At 39.0% G+C, this 19,867-nt stretch overlaps 1 protein-coding gene across 1 annotated transcript; it reads right to left on the minus strand.

The window, feature by feature from the left end:
- Positions 1-6,281: 6,281 nt before the first annotated feature.
- On the minus strand, positions 6,282-9,673 carry LOC121808400 (extensin-2-like). The gene is made up of 3 exons (XM_042208872.1): positions 8,482-9,673; positions 6,692-8,190; positions 6,282-6,606 (listed from the first exon to the last, which is right to left on the minus strand). The coding sequence occupies exons 1-2, from the start codon at positions 9,569-9,571 to the stop codon at positions 6,728-6,730; spliced, it is 2,553 nt and encodes an 850-aa protein (XP_042064806.1). The 5' UTR covers positions 9,572-9,673; the 3' UTR covers positions 6,282-6,606; positions 6,692-6,727.
- Between the last annotated feature and the right edge of the window lie 10,194 nt (positions 9,674-19,867).

A 19,867-nucleotide genomic window follows, 5' to 3' on the forward strand; every position in this document is an offset into this window, starting at 1 on the left:
CAGAGTGAGAATATATAGGCAGAAATAATTGGATGGAAAAATAATTGGTTAGAAGAGAGCTGTCAGTTAGGAACTTATTTAAGTTTGAAATTGTTTTTTTTTGTATTGTTTGAATAAAATTAGTTTAATGAGGTTGTAACAACTGTACTCGTTACCAATTATTTAAGTTCAAAATAATACTACTGTGGATTACATATCAATTGACTGCTACGAAATGAAATTATTCTATAGTATTTTCTTGATTAATTCTCACATATTTTCCTGTATATATATAGGTACCAACAATTTTTGGGGCTAAAAATTAAAATCAGAAAATAGTTCGAGGTGCTCAAAAATGAATGTAGACATGCATTATGGTTCATCTTTTCTTTTCTTATTTTATTGAGCTTTACACGATGTAGTTGTCATCCTGAACATGATAAGCTAAATCTTTTTTGTAATATTTTTTAGGAGATATAAAAATGTAAAAATATAAACTATTAGGATAATTTGTCGGCATTTTAACGTTCTTCCATTATCAGTTTTATATTTAATGATAAGCTAAATCTTTTTTGTAATATTTTTTTAGGTGATGAGCATGTGATTTCTGAATTATTGGGGCATGTCGAGGAGAGTAACCAACCATTTCTCATTTTTTGGGATGTCTTGGTCAACACCCAGATAACAAATAAACAAGAAGGATAAAATAGCATGTGTGCGGCCAAAAGTTTCGGGTTCAAATTGGTAAAGAACTGTTAACACGAGATCTCGAATTTCAATCCCGTCTGCGTATACAACGCAATCTATTGGTTTCGCTTTGATTGATGATAGAATACGTTAATCGATATTATAAACTCGCTGCCTCTCTCCATCTACGAAAACATTCAGTATTTTTCATTTTAGTCCATCCATCAAAATTAATCATGTTTCTAATTACGGAAACTTTCTCATTAATTACTTATTCTATCTCTCTCTGACATTCTTCATGTTTTTTTTTATCTCCTACTTTACCAATTGCTAATTAAAACTCGTGTCGTTTACAAATAACAAAATCGGAAAAGAAGGCACTGCTACTCGTTTGATTATTGCCCCATATTCAACTATGTTGTCTATAATAACAAGGCGACAATATGTGTGTGTTTATGTGATTTGCAAAAAAAATTCACATGAATCCAATTATGTAAATCATTGCATGTCTATTAATTTTGGTATAAACTAAGTTAAGTTTGTGGGTAATCGTGGAACATGGTTTATGTATGCAACTAGAAGTTTAGAAATTCAAAAGCAACACATAATTGTCAAATGTCATTATGTCAATATATGAGTAAATTAAATAAAAATAATAATACTACCATAATTTATTTCCAGCAGTTTTAATTTAATTAGTATATCATGTTTTGGCACAATTTATTCGAAAACCGATTTGTTGAAACAGTTTGCCTTAAACTGATATATCTAATAAATTACTAGTACATTTGATTTGCTGAAAATGCATGAATGTTATTATGTCATTAATAGTGCGCTATTATATCAGTGTAATTAATGACCTAATGAAATTCTTTAGGCAGAGAGGCGACAACATAGATAGATGACACTAGCAATGAAAAAAATATGAATTCATGATGATTGAGCTTGGACTCGATTGACTCATTGTAAACCGACGCACGAATATCGAACTAGCTATAATCGAGACAAGATCGATCAAAATAATTTACTAGTAGGTTAGTTCGTGAACAACCCTATTCATATACTCCCTTCTTCTAGGGATATGTATTCGATCAGTCAGTTATCTATTTACCGATAACCAAATCGATTAAGGTTGGTTATCAGTTAATCGGTAACTGGAATTCTTACTTTCTGTTCGATTAGAGATTCAGTTCAATAGTCTTCTAGTTGCTCCATGTTGGTTTGTCCAGATAATTTTGTATCTTTGCATTTTTAGTAACATGAATACATGATCCATCATTATTACTTAATATTAGTAACCATTTTTTCTACCAATTTTATTAATTTTGCATTAAAACCCTTAGTCATTCACTGTCAAAATTTCGATACATGACTAAGAAAATATAGTACTCCAAAATAACGTATCATGACAGTAAAATTCGGATACTTATCACATAGTAATATATATGATGGATCTGTCGGTCGAATCAATAAATTCGCATAACATCCAAAATAACGAAAATAACGTGGGATGCTTGATTGTATTAGCAACAAAATGAAAGAGGCTAAATGAAACGTCACAATAGCAATAAACATGAATATAGTCATAGTAGAAATAATCTAAATCTTTGAAAAAACGAAATAAATCAAAGAAAAGTAGTAAAGGATGTGGAATTACCTTTCAGATGGAAATGTTTTGATGAAAGCCAGCAATGCGTTGGGCCCATTCAATTATTGAGAGGCTGCTAATCAAAGATGAATTAATAGTACTATATAAAATTTTCTATTCTTTCCTTTTATAATACAAACATAGAGAAAATGACATCTTATCTAATATGCACCTATATTTTGGATAATTGAGAAAAAAGAAAGAAAGAAAAGTAAACACAATGTAAATATGTTGTATCCCGTATTTTGTTCTGTCCTTCTATTTGGTGAATTTGTGTTAACCTAATGGTAGAATTATTAATACCCAAAACTTTATGTATTGGCTTAATATTAGAGTTATTGTTATCCAAAACCAAAAGTTTCAAGATTATTAATTGCCGGGCATAAAAATAGATAATGTCATAATGTAACAAAAATAGTGAAAATCAGAAATAAAATTTAACACATTGAGTAGCAAAATTTAATACGTTAAAAGTCAAAGATACTATTCAACTTGATAGTGTTGCTTTTGTTTATATGGTTGTTATGAATCATTTAAAATTAATAACTTTGGAGTATCCTAAGCTCTTAATCATAGTGACAAAGATTTTGGAGCAGGCACAAACCTTCCACCGCCTCGGCCTCCTCCCCCTCTACCGACGAGAGTATAAATTTAGTAGTTTGAACACATTGTCATGTGATGTGTTCAACCAATCACAGTAACAAAAATGATAATATATTCAGACTATTAAATTTTTACTCTCGCCTGCTTCTGCAAAATGCACGAGTTCACCGTGCGCGCACGATAGACAGCCTCATTCACCATTGTCATTTTGCTTGGTGGATTAAGCAACACAGTGTGATCACACACGAAATCCCTTAAAAATGTAAGGATTGTTAAATTAATGTATGGGGGCAGTTGAGGTTTGGTAGTTGACAACAACATTCTATAACTTTCTTATTTTCAAATGAGTACAATGAAATTGAATCAAAATAAATTAGTAGTGTTATAATAATGAGGAAATTAATCGATTAATATAAGGTATGTTGCTATCCCAATGCCACATGTATTCCTCAGGAAATTTGGCAACAATTACTTAAGCAACCAAATATTTAATCAAATTTTCGTCCAAACAATGAACAGTTTACAATCAAATTAATAAGACAATCAAATTTTTACCTATGTATTGTACTCCATCCATCTACACCTATGCCACATTCAATAGGAAAGCAGGAAAATTGGACTAGGGCTACAACCTATTACTGAACTTTTGAGAGCATCCACAACCGTGCTCTTGCCAGTGGCATGGTTGTGGGCCCGACCCCACTTTTTATGTCTGCTCTTTGGCAAGAGCACAACACCCACAGCTGTGCTCTTCCGCAAGGACGGACACAATTAATTTAAAATTCAATTAAACAAAAACATTTCCATAATACTAAAATTCATTAAAAAACCACAATAAATATTACAAATTACAAATAAAATAAAAAATACATAATTAAAATCCTAAAAATTAAAAATTACATAATTAAACTCCTAAAAATTAAAAATTACATAATTATTGGCTAATATTACCCGAGGAAGACTACTCATCCGGCAGTACTAACCCCAACTATCCGGACACCGCTACGAGTAGGAGCCGGCGGAGTTTGGGAGGGGGCGGTCGGCCTAGGCTCCGGTGTCCACCCGTATCGCCCTTGGGAGGCACCTTGGTCGTCGATAGGGCATGGCCGGTAGCCACCCGGAACGGCCGAATCTTGGGTTTGAGGAGGGGCCGAATATTCCGTTTCCGGACTAGGAAACGGTTGTCCACCAAACCATTCGGGGTTCCAACCGTGAGAGGGAGGGTGGTCATCGCCTTGGCCGGACATTGTTATGTTGTAGGGTATGAGAGAATGAAGATGAAAATGGATATGGGAGAATGAAGATGAGAATGGACATTGGAGAATGAAGATGAGAATGGACATTGGAGAATGAAGATGAGAATTGTGTAGTTTGATGTGAATTTTTGGGTGTGAAAGTGGGGGTATTTATAGATGAAAGTGTGTATTTTTTGGGGAAAAGAATAAAAAAAATTAAAAAGGTGTAAAAAATGGTAATAAACGGATATATTTTTTTTGGGAATTGAATTTTTTTTAAATTTTTATCGATTTTTTTAATTAAAAACCGATTTTAAATATAAAAAAACATTTAAAGGCAATGGCTATGCCGTTGCCCAATCACCCAACGCCACGTGTCCTGCTCGCTGGCGCGGCGCTGCTCGACGCTGGCGCGAGCGCAGCAGCGGCGAGACACCACCGTGCCTGCGGCGCGGACGGACGCCGGCTCTTCCGCCACCGTTGTGGATGCTCTGAGTATCAAAAGTGAAGCAATACTATCAAGCAGAATATCATACTTAATCGTTCTTAAAAGAAATTTGACATTGTGTGAAAAAATGAATGTCACAAACAACCGAATTATTGATCTTTAGAGCATCCACAACGGTGGCGTCCGTCGCCACGGCCGTCCGCGCCGCTGGCACGGACGCTACCCGCCGCCGCTGCGCTCGCGCTGCTGGCACGGCGCTGCTCGATGCCGTGCCAGCGAGCAGCTGACGTGGCGCGCTGGGATTCGTCAACGGCATAGCCGTTGTGTTTAAATTTTTTTTAATTAAACAATCGGTTTTTAATTAAAAAAACCGATAAAAAAAATTCACTTCCCAAAAAAAATATATCCGTTTATAACCGTTTTTTTCCACTTTTTAATTTTTTTTTTCATTTTTTTACCCTAAAAATACACACTTTCATCTATAAATACCCTCAATTTCACTCCCAAAAATTCACATCAAACTACACAATTCTCATCTTCATTCTCTCATATCCATTTTCATCTTCAATCTCTCATATCCATTTTCATCTTCATTGTCTCATTTTCATTCTCTCATACCCTACAATCTCTCATATCCATTTTTAGGAGTTTAATTATGTAATTTTTAATTTTTAGTTTTCTAATTATGTAATTTTTAATTTTTATGATTTTAATTATGTAATTTTTAATTTTTAGGATTTTAATTATGTCTTTTTTATTTTATTTGTAATATTTATTGTGGGTTTTTAATGAATTTTAGTATTATGGAAATTTTTTTTTGTGTAATTGAATTTTAAATTAATTGTGCTCGTCCTTGCGGAAGAGCACAGCTGTGGGTGTTGTGCTCTTGCCAGAGAACAGGCAGAAAAAGTGGGGTCGGGCCCACAATCGTGCCGCTGGCAAGAGCACGGTTGTGGATGCTCTTAGATATCCTGGACATCTTCCATCACCACACCAGGTGAGATTTAGATTTGGTATTCACAAATCCAACCAAGATTAGTACAAAAACTACCTCGTAATCAAATTGTGCCTTCTCAATCGAATTGAATCCCTAATCTCAGTTTTTAAAAACTGAATAAAACATAAGGAAAAGGAAGGATGATCCGAGATTAATGATATATAACGTTAAACATAACTATTATCTATGACTAGGATGTTGGGAAACAAGCAAAAACAACTACTTTCTTTCTAAAGAGAGAACTGAAATTATTATATAAGAACGATGAGCTATTTAATTTATTATCACTAGATGATTAGATGGAATTTAATACAGTATCTGAGCGGATCGCAACTATAAGAGTATTCAAATATAACTGATATAACGGAGGAGGAGGGAAAAAAATAGTTGATCCAACAATATATTCGAAACTTCGAATTTGATTCATTCACCTTAAAAGATTTTAGAGGATTGGTCCAACTTTGATAAGTAATAAAAAAAGTAGTGATACCTTAGAACCATTATATAAGTTACATGGACTACTTCATTTATCAAAGACTACTGTTTGCACTAGTGGTGGGCTTAATTTATACTAATAATTTAGTTCATTAATTAGTAATTTGTCGAATTCAATCCATGAATATTATTATGTCATTAATAGCAAGCATGACAACATCACGAATTGGAGCAGATAGATGAGACAAATAAGCAAAGAAATAAATATGAATTTGATTGATGGTTAAAAACAACTAAATACAGAGAAAAAAATGTGAAGGAACAATCTGAAGAAATGGATATTGCAGCTGTCAATGAATCTTCAACTTCACTAAGTAAATCTTGTCCCATCTTCGACTTGGAGATATAATGAGAATCATGTGTAATAAAATAGGAAAATAAGAAGATGCAAATTGGTTCAACATGAACAGTGAGAAGCCTTCCACTTCATGTCGATCCTTATTGAAAAAAAATGAATCATAGATCACCATACTCCTCGAGATATCTTCTTTTATTTGGTGTTGTGGATTCGATGCTGCAAAATGATACACATTGTGTGAAATAATGGATAAGTACATATGTTAGTGATGAAAAAAATTATTATTGAGATGGTTACTTACAAGGGTGCTCGAGGGGCGTTAGTGATGATGTGGAGCTTAGTAATGTGTTGGTGGAGGCGGTGAGGCGTAAATGTATGCCGGTGGTGGAGGTGACTTCACAGGTGGTGGTGGGGACGTGTAGACGTATGGGGGTGGGGGAGATGGGGATGGGGGAGGTGGTGATTTGTAGACGTATGGGGGTGGGGGAGATGGCGATGGTGGTGGGGGAGATTTGTATATGTATGGAGGTGGGGGAGATGGCGATGGTGGTGGTGGAGATTTGTATACGTATGGAGGTGGAGGAGATGGCGATGGTGGTGGTGGTGAATTGTAGACGTATGGAGGTGGGGGTGATGGGGAAGGAGGAGGTGGTGAATTGTAGACATATGGAGGTGGGGGTGATGGGGAAGGAGGAGGTGGTGAATTGTAGACATATGGAGGTGGGGGTGATGGGGAAGGAGGAGGTGGTGACTTGTAGACGTATGGAGGTGGAGGAGACGGCGATGGTGGTGGAGGTGACTTGTAGACGTATGGAGGTGGGGGAGATGGGGATGGTGGTGGAGGTGATTTGTAGACGTAGGGAGGTGGGGGAGACGGTGAGGGTGGTGGTGGTGATTTGTATACGTATGGAGGTGGAGGAGATGGGGACGGTGGTGGTGGTGACTTGTAGACGTATGGAGGTGGAGGAGATGGCGATGGTGGTGGTGGTGATTTGTAGACGTAGGGAGGTGGGGGAGATGGGGACGGTGGTGGTGGTGATTTGTAAATGTATGGGGGTGGAGGAGACGGCGATGGTGGGGGTGGTGATTTGTAGATGTATGGAGGTGGGGGAGACGGGGAAGGTGGTGGTGGTGATTTGTAAATGTAGGGAGGTGGGGGAGATGGGGACGATGGTGGTGGTGGTGATTTGTAGACGTATGGAGGTGGAGGAGATGGTGATGGAGGAGGAGGTGATGTGTAGACGTAGGGAGGTGGAGGAGATGGGGACGGAGGAGGTGGTGATTTGTAGACGTATGGGGGTGGAGGAGATGGCGATGGTGGTGGTGGTGATTTGTAGACATACGGTGGTGGAGGAGGGGACTTGTAAACATAAGTCGGAGCCGGAGGAGGTGGGGACTTGTATACATAAGGAGGTGGAGGTGGGGATTTGTAGACATAAGTGGGAGTCGGAGGAGGTGGGGACTTGTAATAGTACGGAGCCGGAGTCGGCTTAGGCTTGGAACATTCCCCATAAGGAGTCTTGGATGCATAAGCAAAAGGCTCAACATACAACACAACTTCATAGTGATTCTTGGACTTCACTCGAAGCTCAGCACCCTTTACTCCCCAATGAGTATTAGTAGCAATGCTACACTTTGAATGCTTAGGTGCTGCATGAAGCTTAGCTATGCAAGCCTTTGCTCCATATTTGGCATATTCAAATCCTACAACTGGAATACTATATTTTCCATTTCTCTTTGTTTTGCCATATGCAACTACTTCTTTATCTCCTGCTTTGCATGTCACTTTCACCACGGCACCTGATAAATATTTATATAAATTATTAGTTCTTGAAATTGTTTCAACTGCAAAATAGGAGTATATTTTTATTTAATTCTATAGTTTCCCTATTTTGCAACCTCCTAGTATTTAATGATGCGTGTTTAATTAAATAGATCCACTATATCAAATAAAATGCTATGTTACATGTGCATATAAATGAAAGAATAAAATTTTACTTGTTAACAGTGACACACATGATAAATATTTATGAAAACTAAAAATAAGAAAATAGTAGTATTACTATGAGAAAGTAGTAGGTTTGTATATACCTTGGAGATGTTTCTTGTTATGGGATTTTTCTGGGTGAGTCCAATCGTAGCATTTGTAGCAGTAAACTTTTCCGGTCACCTTAACTACCAACTCGTGGTGGTGGTGCGGTGGGTAGTGAGGAACCGGTGCCGGCGGTGGGGGAGAGGTGTAGTGGTACGGTGGAGGAGGAGATTTTGCCGGTGGTGGTGGCGAGACGTAATGGTAGGGGGGTGGTGGTGAGGGGGAAGGAGGTGGTGGGGATTTGTAGTAGTATGGTGGTGGTGGGGATGGGGAAGGAGGTGGTGGCGATTTATAGTAGTATGGTGGTGGTGGAGATGGGGAAGGAGGTGGTGGCGACTTGTAGTAGTATGGTGGAGGAGGAGATGGAGAAGGTGGTGGCGGCGACTTGTAGACGTATGGAGGTGGTGGAGATGGGGATGGTGGTGGGGGAGACTTATAGACGTATGGAGGTGGTGGAGACGGAGATGGTGGTGGAGGAGATTTGTAGACGTATGGGGGTGGTGGAGGTGATTTGTAGATGTATGGAGGTGGTGGGGATGGGGATGGTGGAGGTGGCGACTTGTAGACATATGGAGGTGGTGGAGATGGGGAAGGTGGTGGTGGTGACTTGTAGACGTATGGTGGTGGTGGGGATGGAGATGGTGGTGGTGGAGACTTATAGACATATGGCGGTGGCGGGGAAGGGGAAGGTGGTGGGGGTGATTTGTAAACGTAAGGTGGTGGCGGGGAAGGAGAAGGTGGTGGGGGTGATTTGTACACGTAAGGTGGTGGTGGAGATGGCGATGGTGGTGGCGGAGACTTGTATACATATGGTGGTGGCGGAGATGGTGATGGTGGTGGTGGGGATGTGTAAACATAAGGAGGAGGTGGAGATGGTGACGGTGGTGGTGGAGATTTATACACATAGGGAGGTGGTGGAGACGGAGACGGTGGTGGAGGAGATTTGTAAACATAAGGCGGAGGTGGAGACGAGTACACATAAGGATCAGCGGAGACCAAACTAGAAGTTGCCAAGGTGGCCAATGCCACCAGCAGGAGCTGTGGCAGAAGCCCACCCTTGGCGGCTGAGCCGCGGCGGCGAGTAGTCATTCTGTGGCCGGAAAACCCCACCAGATCGGAAGGGGATTGGAGTGAAGATTGGGAGGAGAGATGATTGAAATGGGTTGAATGAGGTAAGTATATATAGCGAAGGATTGTTTGAATGAATCAAGATTCAATTATTTTATTTTCTTAGATGTAAGTTGGATTGATGCATGACATTATAATTAACAGCTGTTTTATTATCATATAGCATTTTTTATACCCACGATGAGACCATTTTGAAATTTCTCTCTACCTATTTCTAAAATTGGACTAATTCATTAGCTGCTATAGAAATGTGGAGTAGTATTAAATTTGATATATAATTAAGAGCATTCATCTCTGTCTCTATAAGATTCGTTCACATTAATTTATACATTATTTATGAATAAATCTATTTATGCTCTTAAATGACATTATATTTTTGTGTATTTTAATACTATATGGATTTTCAAATATCTCTGTGGTAACAGGCTGTAACTCGGAAGGAACGCAGACAGTCAACTCTATTTAAAAATTAAAATCTAATTTTTTTTCTCTATTTTTGTTATAAAACGACGTGAGTAAACTTTGAATAGTTCTTGGTTTAATCATTTCTTATTATGTATGTGTATTTTTTTCTATTTGGGACACAGCCTTCATATATAGGAATAGTACTTTTGTTACTTAACCAATTTAAGTGGTAGAAACTAGAAAATGCCCAATTTGCAAAAATATCACCATCCTTTAGTAGTAGTAATTGTTTTTAAGAGCATTTGTTCATGCATTATGTAGTAAAAATGCAAAAAATATGCTATATTACTAATTTTAATTAATTCTTATAAAGAAAGTTCTTCATTTCTGTTATATGGTAAAAGTAAGATTTCACTTTAATATTCTTAAAATCAACGCATTGCTCTATTTTGAGAGAGGGAATTAAATGTGTGCTGTATCTTACCTTGTTTACTTATTCAATGGTGTTTTTTTACCTCTATTCTCACTACTCCGAATAGAAAAGGTAGTGTTTTTATATATTTTAGGAAATATATGTAGACTTCATTTAAGTTGGTAGCACTCTTTTATTGATTACTTTTTCTAAAGCTAAAAGAATCAGATGTATTGTCTGGAATTTGAAGAAACAATCTCAACAAGCTCTTAATTCCAAAAAGTTGATGCAAAAAGTTGTTTTGATAGGAGCTATATATTCTAAATTTCAAATTTGAAATTTCTTGATAGTAATTTTGCATATTGGATGGAGCCGAAACATCTTAAGAAAAATGTGTTACATCGACGGTTGAATTAGCAATTTCACAAAGATGTGAGATCACTTATATGCCATATATTGAGTTAATAATACCAAGGAAGGTTTAAAGCATAGTGAAAATTAATTAATTAAATTTAGACAATTATATCTTTTGTCAAAAAATAGAATATGAAGTTCATATTCTCCATTTCTATATCTCTAAATTAAGAAGGAACATTGGAAAAATAAGAAAAGGAGAAGGATATTTTGTTCGGAAATATTTTACTATTTTGTATGTCTTTCTATCTTGTTGGATTTGTCGAAATGGTCCACAATAATGTTGGCGTACATATTTGATCATGGTCTATTTTTCATTAGCATTTGGTGTTACTTGATAATTATTATAGTTTCCTTAAATAAATTGTTTTCACATGGAAAAAGTGACAAGTTGTGTGCTCTATGACACACAATTGATTAGCTGCTTTAATTTAAAGTTTTAAGAGCATCTCCAATAACCGGCGTCACCACCGCGACGCCGATTTTTCGCCCTCGCCGGTTTGACGCCGAACCATTGGAACCGGCGTGGGTGAAATCGGCGTCAAAATCGGCGTCACCATGCCGATTCCCGCGCTGACGCCGGTTCCGACGCCGATCCTCACGGGCGCCATTGTGCGTCCCGGATCGGCGCCAAATCGGCGTCGGATTTAAAATTTTTTTTTTGTTTTTCGAAAACACTATATATACGCGCGTTGAACCTCATTTTCATTCGCACCACTTGTTTTAACGAGTACTCTCTCTCTACCTTACTTTCTGTACAAGATCAATAACGAGCAATGGAGAACAACTACGAAGGTACTCCAGTTAATCCCGGGGGATGGTCTCAGACTCCCCCGCCTCCCGGTGTAGGGTCTCAGACGCCCCCGACTCCCCGGGGCAGGGTCTCATACTTCCCCGGCTCCTGGGGGAGGTGGTTGGCCTCCGATGAGCGGGTACTACAACATGTACCCGTGGCAGCATATGATTCCAGGGTGGGCACCCGGCATGCAGCCCCCTATGCAGATGATGCCGGGGTGGGCACCCGGCATGCAGCCACCGGCGCAGCAGATGATGCCACCGGCGCAACAGATGATTCCCCCGGCGCAGGGGATGCACGGGGGGGGACAACGCCTATCGGCCGACTTTTGATTTTTCCACCGGTTCTTCGCACACATCGACCCCAACGGATGCACAGTATACGGAGACCTTCTCCTTAGCGGACTTGGGTTTTGATATTAACGAGGTTTCGGAAACTCTCATTCAAAGCCAGGGAGTAGGGCGGGGTAAGAAGAAGGGCAAGGCGAAGAAGGTCGGCGAGTCGTCGCAGCCCCAACCCGAAATCCGTGGCCGGAGGAAGTGGACAGACGCGGAGAACGTTGCGGTTGCCAAGGCGTGGGTGAGTGTCTGCGACGATCCTCTGGTTTCGAACAACCAGAGGATCGTCAACTTGTGGGCCAAGATAGCCGCAGCCTACAGGGCATATTGCCATGAAGGGAGACCGTGCACCGGGGAGGAGGTCCGGAAGTGCTGGGACCGAATCAGGGCTGGCGTCTCTCGATTTTCGGGTTTGTACGCCAACGTCCTCCGCATGCAGACCAGTGGCCAAACAGAGGAAGACTGCAGGAGGATTGCGGAGAGAGCCTACCCCGATCCGGATAAGAAGTACTATGAGTTCACCTACTGGAACTGCTACGTTGTGCTCAACGAGTCGGACAAATTCCGGGCAGGCGTCGACGCTGGCTGGCCGAAGAGGCAGAGACTGAACTATACCGGAGATTATAGCGGCAGCAGCGGTGGTTCGTCAGACCTCCCTGAGACGGCCCAGGAGGTCCCGACTCCTCGATCGTTCGGTCGCCGACCTCGCCCGGTTGGGCAAAGGCGGGCGCAGCAGGTTGCGAGGGGGGGCACCCCGAGTTCCCAGGACGTCCATTCGGCATCCCCCCTCGGCAGGTCTACCGAGGAGCTCAAATTCTTCGCGCGCCAACAAACGCGCGCTCAAATGGTGAAGACCTTAGCCGACTTCCAAGCGGCGGTGGACCCCGAGGTGAAGGATTTTCTTCGTGTATTGCTCCAGAGCCAGCGTGAAGAATTGGAGGCGATGAGGAGGGACACCGGCGGGAATAGCCGCGGCGTAGGTGGCGACGGAGGCGGCGGCGACGACGGTGAAGAAGCGCTGGGCGACGACGGAGACGAGGACGGCGGCGATGAGTGATTTTGTTTTACTTTTTTAAATTAATGTACTTTTTATATATTATTGTACTTTTTTTTAAAATTAATGTACTTTTTAAATTTTAATATTATTATTCGAATTTTCCGTATTTGTCTTGTAAATTAAATTCCGTATGTTGATACAAGTGTAAATTAAATTATATAATTGTTATTAGTGATGTGGATAGGTAGTGTGAAGGCTATGTGAGGGCTATTTGATGTCCAGTTGATGTGGCAAGCTGATGTGGCAGGAGAATTGTAGTGCTGATGATGTGGCAGTGTGAAGGCTATTTGATGGCTATTTGACGTCCGTGCTTATTGGAGATGCTCTAAAAGGAGAAGGTGTCAATATAATACGCGTATCAAATTCTAGTTATTTCCACGACTTTAAGAGCATCCACAACCGTGCTCTTGCCAGCGGCACGGTTGTGGGCCCGGGCGGTACTATTCATGCCTGCTCTCTGGCAAGAGCACAACACCCACAACTGTGCTCTTCCGCAAGGACGAGCACAATTAATTTAAAATTCAATTAAACAATAACATTTCCATAATATTAAAATTCATTTAAAAACCACAATAAAGATTACAAATGACAAATAAAATTAAACATTACATAATTAAAATCCTAAAAATGAAAAATTACATAATTAAAATCCTAAAAATTAAAAATTACATAATTAAAATCCTAAAAATTAAAAAAACCACTACTCGTTGCCGAATTTCGCCCACATGTGGTTGATTAGGTCTTCTTGTAGTTGATTGTGGATTCGAGTATCGCGCATTGTGTGTCTTGTCTCGATCCTCTGGCCAACCGTCGTATGCTCGCCTCGGCGTAGGGGAGACCTCGCTGTTGAGCTTCCGGCTTCGTCCTCGTCATAGAAGCTAGCCGCCCTCGGCCCTTCGTCGGCTATAATCATGTTGTGTAATATAATACACGTGAACATGATGTCGGCGATATTATTCACGTACCACAGCCGAGCCGGGGCCTTCACAATGTTGAATCGAGCTTGAAGGACCCTGAAGGCTCTTTCGACGTCCTTCCGCGCTGACTCTTGACGCTGCGCAAAAAGAACCCCGTCTCGGGTCATGCGGGTTGTGGAGCGTCTTCACGAACGTCGACCACCTTGGGTAGATACCATCGGCGAGATAGTAACCCATGCGGTATGTATTTCCGTTGATGGTGAAGTCGATCGCCGGTGCTACACCATTCATCACATCATTGAAGAGTGGTGAAGAATAGAGCACGTTCAAGTCGTTGTTGGATCCGGCAATGCCGAAATATGCATGCCAAATCCATAGGCGATAGTTGGCGACCGCCTCAAGGATAAGTGTTGGGCCGCCGCCTTTGTGACCGCATGCAGTCAATGCTGCCAAGCATTCCGGGAAAGCCATGGACTGATTCGTGAAGACGAAGCAACCGTTGGCAATCATCGGTGGTGGGTGCCCGAAGGAATTCATCCCCAAAAGCAGAACGAACGCCCTCGCAAAAATTCTTTAAACAAAGGATTCCAGTGGACTCACCGATATGCAAATACTCGTCGAAGATGTCGGCCGTTTGCCCAGTAGCGAGTTGTCGGATGGCACACGTACACTTCTGCAACGCCGTGATACTTTGCCGGCCGGCTGCATCTACACCTGTTTGAAAGTATTCAACACGTGCGGACAATGTGTTGACAATTCGCATGAACAAGCGCTTTGACATGCGAAAACGGCGCCTGAAGTAATCTGCCGGAAACCGCAGATGGTCGGCAAAGTAGTCAGCAACGAGCCTTTCGTGGGCTCCCTCCCGGTCACGATGGATGTAGCGGCGATTTGATCTAGTGCGTTGAGGAGGATGAGCGGGGGTATTCGCCGCGACATATGCTTCGTAAGCGGCACGATGTTGTTCGTAGTATTCTTGTTCTTCGCGCTCCGCTTCCGCCATGAGATGAGTGAAATCCATTTGATGTTTTGAGTGAATGTTGAATGTGTTGATAGTTTGTATAAGAATTATGAATGAGAGATGAATGAGAGATGAATTGATGTGATAAATGAGTGATGAATGTGTGTATTTATAGAAGATTTTGGGGGGAAAAAAATCAAAAAAATTTAGAAAAAACGGGAAAAAACGGCCATATTTTTGGGATTTGGAAAATATTTTTTTTTATTTTTAGCATTATTTATAATTAAATACCGATTTTTTAAAAAAAAATAAAAAATGTTTAAACACAACGGCTATGCCGTTGACGAATGGGAGCGCGCCACGTGTGCGTCCGCTGGCACGGACGTGCTCGATACATCGAGCAGCGCCGTGCCAGCGGCGCGGACGGCGGTGTCGACGGACGCCACCGCTGCGCATGCTCTAAATATTAACAATAAAAACTAGTACTATTAATTTAACATTTTTCTATAACAAAATATTGTAATTTTTACCTATAATATGTTTTTGAGTTAGCACAAGTATATTTCAAATTAATGGTGCAACCAAGTTATTTGCCAAGTATGTTGAAAACATGATAATTATCACATACAGCCTCAACTCGTAGAATTTTTGGATTTTACATTAGTTATAATTTTCCCTTATATAGACTCTTTGGAGTAGTAAAATTCATACTCCCTATTTACTATTGCTTTTTTAAATGCAGAACATGTCATAAAATATTCACGTTCTTCCTTTACAATCACAATATATATGTAGAGTTATTATAATTATAATTATTTATTACTAATAGATATCCTAGAAGATCGTGCATTTTCTATACAAAGTAACACAAATTAATAAAAACTGAAACACGAAAATTAGAATTCGAGGCAAAATTTTCGAAATCTACCCTTCCAACTAATGAGAGAGACATTAGACCAACCGCAATCCCAAAGATATAATAGTACTATAAAAATTGCAACGGCAATCAAACCTTTTGAATTGCAACGGCAATCCCGTAAGCAATTTACATAGTTCCCGTTCCAAACCGTGAACCGCTAGGTCCAGTTTGCCGGTTTTTAAACCAAACATTTTATAATGTTGTATAACTCATAATTATAACTTACAAAATTTGAACAATATAATGCATAAATTAAATTTGAAGCAAGTCAACAATCAATAAAACTACAATTTATTGGTTTGAATATACAATACGAGAATATTTACAATTTACAAATACGATTGAACAATAAATTAAATTAAATTAAATATACTCTTAGTATAAGAATAAGATATCTTAGTTGATTAAATTTCTTTTGTGATATTAGGTTTGATTGGTGCACCAAATAAGTACAAGACATATAATGTCGACTCATTTTAAGTAAATTCTCGTAATACTATTATCTAATTGGTAATTTCCTATTATTTTACTAGTTCTAAACGTAAAAAAATGAAATTGTGTTAACTTTTAATAAAGTTGCTTAAGATATCTTTAATTTGATCTTCAGTAGTTTATTAGCACATCTATGCCACTTCACTTTCAAGAAAATGATATGAGACCAACCTTGTTTGCTTTTATGAATTCTAGATTTAGATTTTCTAAACTTTTCGAGTGCATCATTGACTTCTCATTTGATTCTTTTTCTTTTTCTATATTATCTAAGTTGGTAATTTTTTTTTATTTACTTACAAAACCCAATAGGGAGAAGGCTTGAAAATGTTAAAGAAAGTTTAACTATTTAATATTAGTGGGTGTAGCTATCCCACGCATTAAATTAAGATATTAGAGTTTTGGAAGATTCCATCTAGACATTTATAAAGCTTTGTAATCAAATTCGAAACGTCTTATTTATAAAAAAAATTTAGGTCGGCTTCAAATACGGAGTTATTGGCTTTTAGATTAGAGTTTAATGTGGGATGATGATGTGAAATTGAGAAGTTTGAAATACAAAATTTTGGGTTGTTTCACAGTTTAAAATTTTGAAAGATACTTTAAAAAAAATTTCAACTGTCTCATCAGATAAAAATGGGAGAGGTTAAAGCTAAGTTGACGAAGATAAAAGTTTTCGTGAAAAGATCACCCTACAAACGAGACAACGACATATTGTCCAATGCGAAACGATATTATTTCACTTAACTTGAACCTTCATCCTCCATTCAACAACGCCAAAGCATTACTCAGATTTTCGATCCTCCAAGCCTCAGTAATCTTCTACACTCAATTTTCACCGATGAGCTATCAACTAATATTCAATTTTTTTACCAATAGCTCACTCAAACCTGCTAGGAAAAAAACTTCTAAGGATTCAAATTTTAAAATGTGCATGTTGTATTAGAATTTAATCAAACTTCATGATTTTACCAATGTGCATGTTCCACAGTAATAGAGGCATTTCATTTTAAGAAATACTATTCTCTGTCTTATTTTACTATTTCTCTACTTTAACCATTTATTATCATTTTTTTTAAAACGAGTGCTTAAAATGAAATGTCTTTATTAGTGTTGAACGAGGGAGTAATAAATAAACTCTCTTTACTAGCCTTCATTGGCTCTGAAGGGACAGTCCATATTTGATGTCGCCAAAGATATTCCCAGTTGAAAAAAAGGGGGAAATTAATGATGATAACATGTGACCACTTCATACCCATTTTGTGTTATATATGTAATATATGGTAATTCGCTATATAAATAGAAGCAATAATTCATATATCATGTGGGTTTGTCTCTCTTCATTTACATTGAGATGCATGGATTTTTTGTATAATTTTTTGTTATATTTCAAACGGTGTTATGTCGTGGATCGGATTTCACTATTTAAATCCAAATGTCTACTTTCTAAAATTATTAATTGGATAGGAAATTTGGGACTAATCTTTTTTGCTTTAATCTACCAAGTTGCTGTCGAGAACCTTCCTAATAATAATTTAACTATTTCCTGGTTGTAATTTATTCCAATCAATTTTGCCATTTTGGATTACACGGTTTGGAGCTGGAGTTCCACCGGTCAAGGTAAGAATTAGCCTAAATATTTGTATGGGTTAAAAAAGTAGTAGTATAATATTTTTGACTTTTATGTAATTAAATTTAAAATTAAAATAACATTGAATTCAATTCTAAATCACTGTGAGTAGGAATTCTTATACCTGAAAATGCTCTGTTAAATTGTGTGATGGAAATTGTGATTTATGTGATCACAATTCTTTACAAGAATGAATTATTACTAGTTTCTATGAAGCATTTTTATACTTACCTTAATGTTTTATTGTGTTATAACATACTATGTCAATTATTATTTTATGTTCACATTTTTATTAAAAATATATACTACATGCTTCTCCCAACTTTGAAAATGTAGTGTAGTGCAAATGCCATAGTACAATTTAGTCATAGACTCATAGTAGTAGTATAAAAGTTGATAATTGTAATTGGGCTGGTCAAATCACATTAATCAATTTGGGCCTCTCCAGACAGGCCCATTCTGGAATTTAGGCTTGGAGTTCAGCATCAACAAATTTCATTTAATCTGAATGATAAATTTTTGGACAGAATCTATTTTGCAACTTTTAAAATTAGCTAAAAAAATAAAAAGTTGAGTTATTCTCAATCATCGCATGGCGACTTTATTTGGTGATTTATGAAATACTACTATTTGATATGAATTAGGGGATGAGTTTTTTTGTAATTGTATTGATAATTGAAAACAAATCCAAATTTCACTATTTTTTTAAATTTATTTTAAAAATTGGGGGAGCTGATTTGAAATTAATAAAACTTGTGTTTTTTTGGCAATACGCTCTTAAAGGCATCCTAAAATAGTGGAGCCCAAGTCCAAGGCCAAGCCACCAAACTTGGCTACGGCCACAAAACTTGGCCGGGCAAAAAAAAACTTGTTCACACAATAGTGGACAAGCCCAAGCCACAAATTATTATTTTTTTCATTTTTACTTATATTTTTATTTAACTAGAATAATAGTTAATGAACTATAAAATAAAAATAAATTTTTTGTAATTTAATAAAAAAAATATTCAAACCAAATCTTCGTTGTATTATATGAAGGGGAAAATTATACAACGAAAATTTTATAAAAACACTAAAAAAAACACCGCCACCGCCGCCTACTCGGTGGCGTCATCAGAATCCGACACTTCTTCTTCACCACCTTCGTCATTGCCGCCACCACTTCCCCCGCCGCCTCCTCTTCCCGTCTCCACACGCTCGGACGTCGGGGTCTCCAGTGTCCCCATCAACTGTTCCCATGTGAATCTATCAGATTCAGACAGAGGAGATTGTGTGGATTGGAATTGAGAGGATTGGAAATGTGTGGAATGGAATTGCTGAGAAGGGGCGTTGATCGCGTCCATGTTAGGCCGGTAGTCGCCGAACCCCGATTGGGGACGACCCACGTTCCTCTGCTGATGAGAGGAGGACTGACCCCGATACTAGGGTGCATGTTGTCACAGCGGCGGCGATTACGGACTCCACATTTGGTTTGGAAGGGGGGTGGGACTCGATCTCCACGGTTGAGAAGATGGAAAGTTGTCATATCCCGAGTCTCCATAGTCGGGGGAATCATCATCTCCACCTTGCATTTTTTAGATTATAAAAATTGTAGAGAATGGAAATTAGGGTTGTCCAAATGTGCGTGAAGTGAAAAATGGGTGGAAAATGGAGTACATATAAACAATTTTCGAAAATATTAAAAAAATAAAAAAATAAAAAAAGGATTTGGGCGGGCGCCGCGGCTCGCAGCAGCTACAATAGCGTGCCGCGGCCTTGCGCCCAAACGCCCTGACCCGGCCAGCTTGGTGGCGCTGAGTTGGGTGACCCCGCCGCGGGCCTCGGTGGCTCTAGCAATAGGGAGCCACTGCCCAGCCACACCGGGCCGTGAGCCGCGACTCCCCTATTGTGGACGTCCTAAGACTATATACGCGAAATCC

The sequence above is a fragment of the Salvia splendens genome, chromosome 6, assembly GCF_004379255.2.
Source record: "Salvia splendens isolate huo1 chromosome 6, SspV2, whole genome shotgun sequence".
Taxonomy (NCBI): domain Eukaryota; kingdom Viridiplantae; phylum Streptophyta; class Magnoliopsida; order Lamiales; family Lamiaceae; genus Salvia; species Salvia splendens.

Excerpts from the sequence above, each read along its gene's own strand:
- LOC121808400 (XM_042208872.1), bottom strand. The coding sequence starts at position 9,571 with ATGACTACTCGCCGCCGCGGCTCAGCCGCCAAGGGTGGGCTTCTGCCA. Across the intron at positions 8,191-8,481 it reads TAACAAGAAACATCTCCAAG|GTGCCGTGGTGAAAGTGACA; the intron begins GTATATACAAAC and ends AATATTTATCAG.